This window comes from Lolium perenne, chromosome 4 (genome assembly GCF_019359855.2).
Source record: "Lolium perenne isolate Kyuss_39 chromosome 4, Kyuss_2.0, whole genome shotgun sequence".
Classification (NCBI taxonomy): domain Eukaryota; kingdom Viridiplantae; phylum Streptophyta; class Magnoliopsida; order Poales; family Poaceae; genus Lolium; species Lolium perenne.
This window is the reverse complement of record NC_067247.2, coordinates 350,678,307-350,687,069: the sequence shown is the minus strand read 5'-3', so window position 1 is coordinate 350,687,069 and position 8,763 is coordinate 350,678,307. Positions and strand designations below refer to the sequence as shown.

Here is an 8,763-nt window from a genome sequence, read left to right as displayed (position 1 = left end):
GATGATACTCACATGTTTTATACACATTATATGTCATTATTATGCATTTTCCGGCACTAACCTATTGACGAGATGCCGAAGAGCCAGTTGCTGTTTTCTGCTGTTTTTGGTTTCAGAAATCCTAGTAAGGAAATATTCTCGGAATTGGATGAAATCAACGCCCAGGGTCCTAATTTTCCACGAAGCTTCCAGAAGTCCGAAGAGGAAAAGAAGTGGGGCCACGAGGCGACGACACGCCAGGGCGGCGCGGCCTGGGCCCTGGCCGCGTGGCCCTGTTGTGTGGGTCCCTCGTGACGCCCCCTGACCTACCCTTCCGCCTACATATAGTCTTCGTCGCGAAACCCCCAGTACCGAGAGCCACGATACGGAAAACCTTCCAGAGACGCCGCCGCCGCCAATCCCATCTCGGGGGATTCAGGAGATCGCCTCCGGCACCCTGCCGGAGAGGGGAATCATCTCCCGGAGGTCTCTTCATTGCCATGATCGCCTCCGGATCGATGTGTGAGTAGTCCACCCCTGGACTATGGGTCCATAGCAGTAGCTAGATGGTTGTCTTCTCCTCATTGTGCTATCATGTTAGATCTTGCGAGCTGCCTATCATGATCAAGATCATCTATTTTTAATGCTATACATGTTGTGTTTGTTGGGATCCGATGAATATTGAATACTATGTCAAGTTGATTATCAATCTATCATATATGTTATTTATGTTCTTGCATGCTCTCTGTTGCTAGTAGAGGCTCTGGCCAAGTTGATACTTGTGACTCCAAGAGGGAGTATTTATGCTCGATAGTGGGTTCATGCCTCCATTAAATCTGGGACAGTGACAGAAAGTTCTAAGGTTGTGGATGTGCTGTTGCTACTAGGGATAAAACATCGATGCTTTGTCTAAGGATATTTGTGTTGATTACATTACGCACCATACTTAATGCAATTGTCTGTTGTTTACATCTTAATACTGGAGGGGGTTCGGATGATAACCTGAAGGTGGACTTTTTAGGCATAGATGCATGCTGGATAGCGGTCTATGTACTTTGTCGTAATGCCCTGATTAAATCTCATAGTACTCATCATGATATATGTATGTGCATTGTTATGCCTTCTTTATTTGTCAATTGCCCAACTGTAATTTGTTCACCCAACATCTGCTATCTTATGGGAGAAACACCACTAGTGAACTGTGGACCCCGGTCCTATTCTTTACATCTGAAATACAATCTACTGCAATTGTTCTTTACTGTTCTTTGCAAACAACCATCATCATCCACACTATACATCTAATCCTTTGTTTACAGCAAGCCGGTGAGATTGACAACCTCACTGTTACGTTGGGGCAAAGTTCTGTGATTGTGTTGTGCAGGTTCCACGTTGGCGCCGGAATCCCTGGTGTTGCGCCGCACTACATTCCGCCACCATCAACCTTCAACGTGCTTCTTGGCTCCTACTGGTTCGATTAAACCTTGGTTTCTTACTGAGGGAAACTTGCTAATGTGCGCATCACACCTTCCTCTTGGGGTTCCCAACGGACGTGTCAACTACACGCATCAATGACATGCGGGTCCCATGAGCCAGCAGGTTCCTCAACGTTTCAAACGTGGCATCAGATCGAAAGAAAAAGGCAAGTGACCAAATATCAGGATCCAAAAATAATTCAAGAAAAGAAACTTGATTGTACATATAGGCTGACATGTGGGACCTATGAGCCAGCAGAGTCCTCACGTTTCAAAGGCGGCAGGGGATCAAAAGAAAAAGGAAATAGCCAAAAATCAGAGGGTGAAAAAAAACCAAGAAAATGAACTTTTATAGTACATAGAGGATGACATGCGGGTCCCATGAGCCTGCAGGTTCCTCAACGTTTCAAACGTGGCATGAGATCGAAAGAAAAAGGCAAGTGACCAAATATCAGGAGCCAAAAATAATTCAAGAAAAGAAACTTGATTGTACATAGAGGATGACATGCGGGTCCCATTTAGTAGCAGCGGTATCACTGTTTGAGAGGCGGCAGGGGATCGAAAGAAAAAGGCAAGTGACCAAATATGAGGTGCCAAAAAATACAAGAAAAGAAAGTTTTATAGTACATAGAGGATGACATGCGGGTCCCATTTAGCAGCTGCGGTATCACCGTTTGAGAGGCGGCAGGGGATCGAAAGAAAAAGGCAAGTGACCAAATATCAGGTGCCAAAAAAAATCCAAGAAAAGAAAGTTTTATAGTACATAGAGGATGACATGCGGGTCCCATTTAGAAGCAGCGGTCTCACCGTTTGAGAGGTGGCACGGGGTCGAAAGAAAAAAGCAAGTGACCAAATATGAGGTGCCAAAAAAATCCTAGAAAAGAAATTTTATAGTACATAGAGGATGACATGCGGGTCACATTTTGCAGCAGCGGTCTCAGCGTTTCAAACGTGGCATGAGATCGAAAGAAAAAGGCAAGTGACCAAATATCAGGAGCCAAAAATAATTCAAGAAAAGAAACTTGATTGTACATAGAGGATGACATGCGGGTCCCATTTAGTAGCAGCGGTATCACTGTTTGAGAGGCGGCAGGGGATCGAAAGAAAAAGGCAAGTGACCAAATATGAGGTGCCAAAAAATACAAGAAAAGAAAGTTTTATAGTACATAGAGGATGACATGCGGGTCCCATTTAGCAGCTGCGGTATCACCGTTTGAGAGGCGGCAGGGGATCGAAAGAAAAAGGCAAGTGACCAAATATCAGGTGCCAAAAAAAATCCAAGAAAAGAAAGTTTTATAGTACATAGAGGATGACATGCGGGTCCCATTTAGAAGCAGCGGTCTCACCGTTTGAGAGGTGGCACGGGATCGAAAGAAAAAAGCAAGTGACCAAATATGAGGTGCCAAAAAAATCCTAGAAAAGAAATTTTATAGTACATAGAGGATGACATGCGGGTCCCATTTAGCAGCAGCGGTATCACCGTTTGAGAGGCGGCAGGGGATCGAAAGAAAAAGGCAAGTGACCAAATATGAGGTGCCAAAAAAACTCCAAGAAAAGAAAGTTGATTGCTCATAGAGGATGACATGCGGGTCCCATTTAGCAGCAGCGGTCTCAACGTTTCCAAGGTGGCAAGTGATCAAAAGAAAAAGGAAGTAGCCAGAAATCAGGGGGTCAAAAAAATCCAAGAATAGAAAGAATTTTGGTTCATAGAGGATGACATGCGGGACCCATGATCCTGCATCGTAAACGGCTCGATCGGAGAGCGTTGAACGAGATGGCGCGATCGAGAAAAAAAACAATGCCAGAGAGGCTGCCATCTGGGCCCTACATCCCTGGGCGGTGCGAATTTGCGTTGACTCGGCCGGCGAACCCAAGAATTCGAGATGCACCACATCCCGGGCCACCATACGCGACGTTTTGGCCGTTTTCGTCGGACTAGGTGGCCTCAAAAACGAGAAAAAAAAAGTTTTGACATGCACAAAGGAGAGACCAAAAATCGTCGGCCATGGTGCACCAGCAACCACGGCGCGACTTCAACTTCGTCGGCCATGGCAAATTTTCTTGTAGTGAGATGCCACTTTTCTTCTCTCGCCGTCCAGTGAACGAGTCCTTGATGCAAAGACCGTGCCGGCCTCCCCAGCATCATGCTGACCCATGTTGCCGCGCTTCAGGCCGTGTCTCCCGCACCCTGCACTCTTCGCCTTCTTGCCCGGTGAACCAATAGACTGATCGTAATCTTGCGACCGTCTGTCATTGGTTTCCTTATTCCAATGATCAGTCTATTGGTTCACCGGGCAAGAAGGCGATGAGTGCAGGGCCCGGGACACACGGCCTGAAGCGCGGCAGCACGGGTCGGCATAATGCTGGGCAGGCCGGCACGGTCTTTGCATCAAGGACTCGTTCACTGGACGGCGAGGGAAGAAAAGTGGCATCTGCTGCAAACTGCTATGCACCTGTGGAGTCTGACGATAGTGGTGATGGCGATTATCATTATTCCCCCGGTGAGTCCAATCGTGGTCCAGCCATGAAGAAGAGCACAGGAGACGCGGCCACAAGGGAGGCGGCTAGGACTGCCGTGGTTCTGCGCCGAAGAGGCAGATCGGCGTTGTTGTCTCGTCAAGGACCCGTTCACGGAACGGCGGCCGGGGAAAGGGGGGCCCTTCTACAAAGTATACTGCGGCGTATACTGCAACTATGGTTTCTGACCATAGTATTTGTGTTGAGCAACAATGTATGAGGCATTTATTCCATTTTGTCTTGTGCATCGGACTTGTTGGTCTCACTTTCTTCCATTTTAATCATAGTAGGAACCGGATGAAGACACCAATGCAAGCGAGCCTGGTGGGTAGAGAGGAGGGAGCAGAGGAATCGGATGAAGACTACTTTGTATCTCGAAATTGTGAAATTTGTATGAATTAAGAGTTGTATGCAAAACATTTGACACTTGCCACTATATATGTATCTCGATCAGGCTCTAAGTACTGTGATGATGATGTATAATGTTGCTATGTTATATGTGTCCATATTATATCTGTCTATCTGTCTATATTATACCTGTATATTGTGTACAAAACCTGTATAAAACCTGTATAATACACCAGGGAGCACAAAATCGAGTATACCTGTACATTGTTCTGTGGCGTACCAAAATAGAATTCAGTGGCGCACCTATTTCTGTGGCGCAGCTGGTCCATATGCGCCACAGAACACCTTAATTCTGTGGCGCATGGTCCGGTGCGCCACAGAAACCCTATTTTTGTGGCGAAGTTTCTGTGGTGCACCGCCCATGCGCCACAGAATCATTTTTTTCGTGCGCCACTGATGAGGCTTTTCCTACTAGTGCGAGCACTGCAAGATGTTGATGAAGTTGTTTGATTCTGCCATTCCAAAGAAGGAGTGCCAAATCCTGGTATCACATGTAACCACTACCTCAAGTACCACACTACATCCTCCTTTATGGCCCTTGTACACCTGAAATTGTGTTGCCGTGCAGGCTCTTTTTTGCCCTGCCAAGCCTTGGACAGTTCTTCCACTTGCAATACATGCAGTCGATGCTTTCAAGCATCTCAGGAAATCCTCTTGCTGCATGGTTGCAAGTATTTGCTCAGTATCTTTAGCAGTGGGTGATCTCAAGTATACTTCCCCGAACACTGCTATGACTGCCCTACAAAACTTGTATAAGAAATCAATGGCGGTGCTCTCAGCCATGCACAGATAATCATCGACACTGTCACCCGGAGCTCCATATGCAAGCAACCTCATAGCAACCGTGCACTTCTGCAGCGAGGAAAACCCAATCATGCATGTGCAGTCGGTGGCGGCGGCGTTCTCCTCCTCCAACAGAAAAACAAACATGTGCTTATCCTTTTCGTCGGATTCCATGGCCGAGCAATCAAAACGCCGAACACCTCACGGCCGTGGTGTCGCAGCGGTCGGCACAGGGATTGGCACGGGAATCGGCAAGGAGCGCTGGTGAGCTCGTCGGTAGTTAGGGAGTGGGTGCAGCCTTTCTACCGGCGCATGCGCGGCCGGAGAAGGTGGGGGTGGTGCCGGCGGCAAAGCGGCACCGACGAGCTGGTTTTGGGCAATGCGAGTGGAGTGGGGGAATCTTTGTGGGTGTGACGCTGACAGACCTGGCCCACGCACTTTTTCACTTCATATGGCGCTTCGTGGCGCTCCCGGGGTGTTGGGTTCGGCATGCGATCGCCGGATGAAAAATAGGCCCAATCCAACGAAAATTAGGCTCATGGAGGGCACAACTGAGAAAAATTCGTGCATACGAAGTTAAAACATCGGCCTGGGGAGTGGGTGCTTGGGAGCCGAGTGGAGATGCTCTTAGTTCTGTGGAGAGTGACCCAGACCCGAAGGCGTCAAATATACAACAAGATGTTTTAGGTAGTTTGAAAGTAGAGTCGATACAAAATAAAGTGAGTGAATTTACGTATAAAAATGGGCAGTACTGAGAATCCTCCGGAGGATTTTCGCCCCCCGAACCTCCGCCTTCTCCTAGTGAAACGTGTCCATGGGACCATCGCCCACATGCATCTCCCCACTCCTCCCGCACAGGAGAAAATAAGAAACCAAATCCCCAAGCGGACATGGTATCCGCGCGTCCCTCGCGCACAAATAAAACTCCGGCGAGGACCTCGCCGGCAACGCATCTACTCCGGTTGGTAGAACCGCCACCCGTCTCTTCATCATCGGCGCATTGCCGCACCGCCGATGGCGCCCGATGGCGAACTTGCGGCACAGAGGCGCTGAAGTGAGCAAGCCTGCAACACCACGACGCGGCTTGATAGCGGGCTTGTAGCACTTAGGCGGCACCGAGAATGATGACGTTCGCCACTTGCAGAACATTGCAGCACCCGCGGCATGCCATTGCAGCTCCAGCGGCCCAGAATTGCAGCTCCGACGGTACAACTTTGCTGCACCGGCAGCACGCCATTGAAGCTCGGTGGCGTGGCATTGCAGCTCCGGCGGAGCAGAACTGTAGCTCCAGCTGCATGCCATTGCAGCTCCAGCAGTACTACTTTGCAGCATCGGCGACGCTCCAATGCAGCTCCGGTGAAGCGCCATTGCAGCTATGGGGGCGCACCTTTGCAGCATTGATGCCTTGCCGCATCGCCAACGGCCCCCGACGGCGGACTTGCTACGACACCCCTCGCAGCACTGGCGATTTCTCCCAGAGTCGATGGCCACGGTTGATAGCAACACTACCCCGCTCGTAGCACATCCATCCATGGTTGGAAGCTGCCGGAAGCACCACCGCCTACCGGTCGCAGCAACCACTTCTGGCGTTGGAAGCACCCCATCAGCGTTGGGGACTTGGGGGCAGGGAGACCTGAGATGGGAGCAGCGAGATGGCGGCGGCTCGTCGGAGAGAGAGGGAAAGCGGCGGAGCGTGGGGGAAGAGGACCGGAACTCACTCGCGTGGCACCGCAGAACCGCACCGGTACTCGGCATCTCGCAGCGGGATGGAGATGGTGCTGGCAGCAGGTCCCCACCACGCACGGGCGAGGCGAGCCGCGGCGTCCCGGGGGCCTGGAAAGGAGGTGCGGCCATGCTGCGCCATGGAGGACGACTACCCCTCGTACCTCGCCTCGACTGGGCCTCTACATCTCAACACCGCGGTGCGGCTCTCCAACCAACCGGCGTACAGCAGAGCCTCGCGTCCACAACCTATTTGACGGGGTGTCTAGAGAAAGTGGAGTTGTTAGCATTAGAGCTTTTCCAGCCGCTTTCTCCAAAACGGCCCCTAAGGTATTTTAGACATGTCGGATAAAATTTCGTTGCCACCCGCGCGCCCTAAAGGTCCTTCCCGTCCGGTGCTGTTCAATACGGTGTCCGGCGCCCCGAGCTTGTCTCAGCTCCACAGGGGACGCTTTGGGCACGCCGGACACAACGAAATGCGAGGCAAGGAGACGCAGGCCCGACACGTCACCGACACGGAGGCCTAAAACCCCGCGCCTAGCTACCTCTGGTCAATCAACGTTAATGGCGCCCAGCCTTCCCAGGCGATGCAGTGACACGTCTCGTCGTGCATGGCCACGTGGCCATCCGCGCCGGCGTTTATTGCGGCCAATGTCCCACTGCCACTTCGTCTGTCGCCGCTGTACAATTAGAGTGCCCCTCCTTCCTTCCCCATTCCAATCTCGCCGCTCCAATCTCTCGCTGCTCCGAATATCCTCCTCCCTCGCCGCTCCAATGCCGTCGTCCCGCAAGAGTACCGCGGCGAACGGCTTCGGCCGCGGCAGCCTCACCGTAGAGGAGGCGTGGGATGTGTACCGCGCAGGATATCCTGTCTGGCGGACATGCGCCTGCCAAGCAGCGGCGGGGGGAGGATAGCCGTCAACGGCGTCGGCATCCCATCGCCGTCGCCGCAGGGCATGGAGCACTAGAGGGTCGTGATCAGGACCCGGCAGGCTCGCCTGACCGCCAAGGAGCAAGCCGATCCAACCTGGGCAACCACCGGCAACGACATCTAGTGGGTGGACTACTTCCAGATGCAGCACGTTGCCAAGATGAACAACACCGCCGGTCTCATCGGCCGGCGGAACACCTGGAACAGGGAGGGGCGCCTCCGCTTCTGGGGTGTTCCCGGGCGCACCCCGGATCACGTCGTCGACGGCATCTAGAACGGCCTGGAGATGCCGCCATCGCTGCCACCATCTCCTATGCCCGCAGCACGCTGGCAGGCGAGGAGGACGTACTCGTCCTCCTCTAACTCTTCTTCGTTAGGGCCGGCGCGATCAGCGTCTTCGTCGCACCGCGCCGCGCCCTACACCGTGCCTAAGCATGAGGTGAAGGAAGGGCTAGAGTTCGCGACACCGCCTGTCAATCTGAGGCGCGGCAGCAACAGTGTCAGCCGGAAGCAGCACAGGCGCGCCGGTAACGCCCTCCTCATCTGATGCCGGAGGTGAAGGAGGAGCAGGACGACTAGGAAGCCGTGAAGGCGGCGCAGCTAGCGGAGTACGAGCGGCAGCAACGCCTAATCGCCAGCAGCGATGACCCGATGATTGTCCAGGGCTGCGCGCGGCGTTCGTGGTGTCGCTGAACGACTAGGACGCCTAGAGGGGTAACCTCGACTTGACGATCGCAATGTCCATTCGCGACACCGGGAAGCCACTCGTCGACCTCACCGACGATGGCGAGGCTAGACCAAGCGGCGCGATGAAGGACGAGCCCATCGACGAGCCCAACGAGTGCGGCAAGCAAGATGTTGTCGTCGATGACATGTACAACTTCCACCAGTACTACGACCTCTCTGGCCACCGCAAATACTACTAGATTAGAGTTTAGTTTACATTTCATC

At 52.3% G+C, this 8,763-nt stretch overlaps 1 protein-coding gene across 1 annotated transcript; it reads right to left on the bottom strand.

The window, feature by feature from the left end:
• Positions 1-4,787: 4,787 nt before the first annotated feature.
• Positions 4,788-5,333, bottom strand: LOC127303958 (uncharacterized). Its single transcript, XM_051334672.1, has one exon. It carries the CDS (start codon positions 5,331-5,333, stop codon positions 4,788-4,790), a length of 546 nt encoding a protein of 181 aa, XP_051190632.1.
• Positions 5,334-8,763: the final 3,430 nt, after the last annotated feature.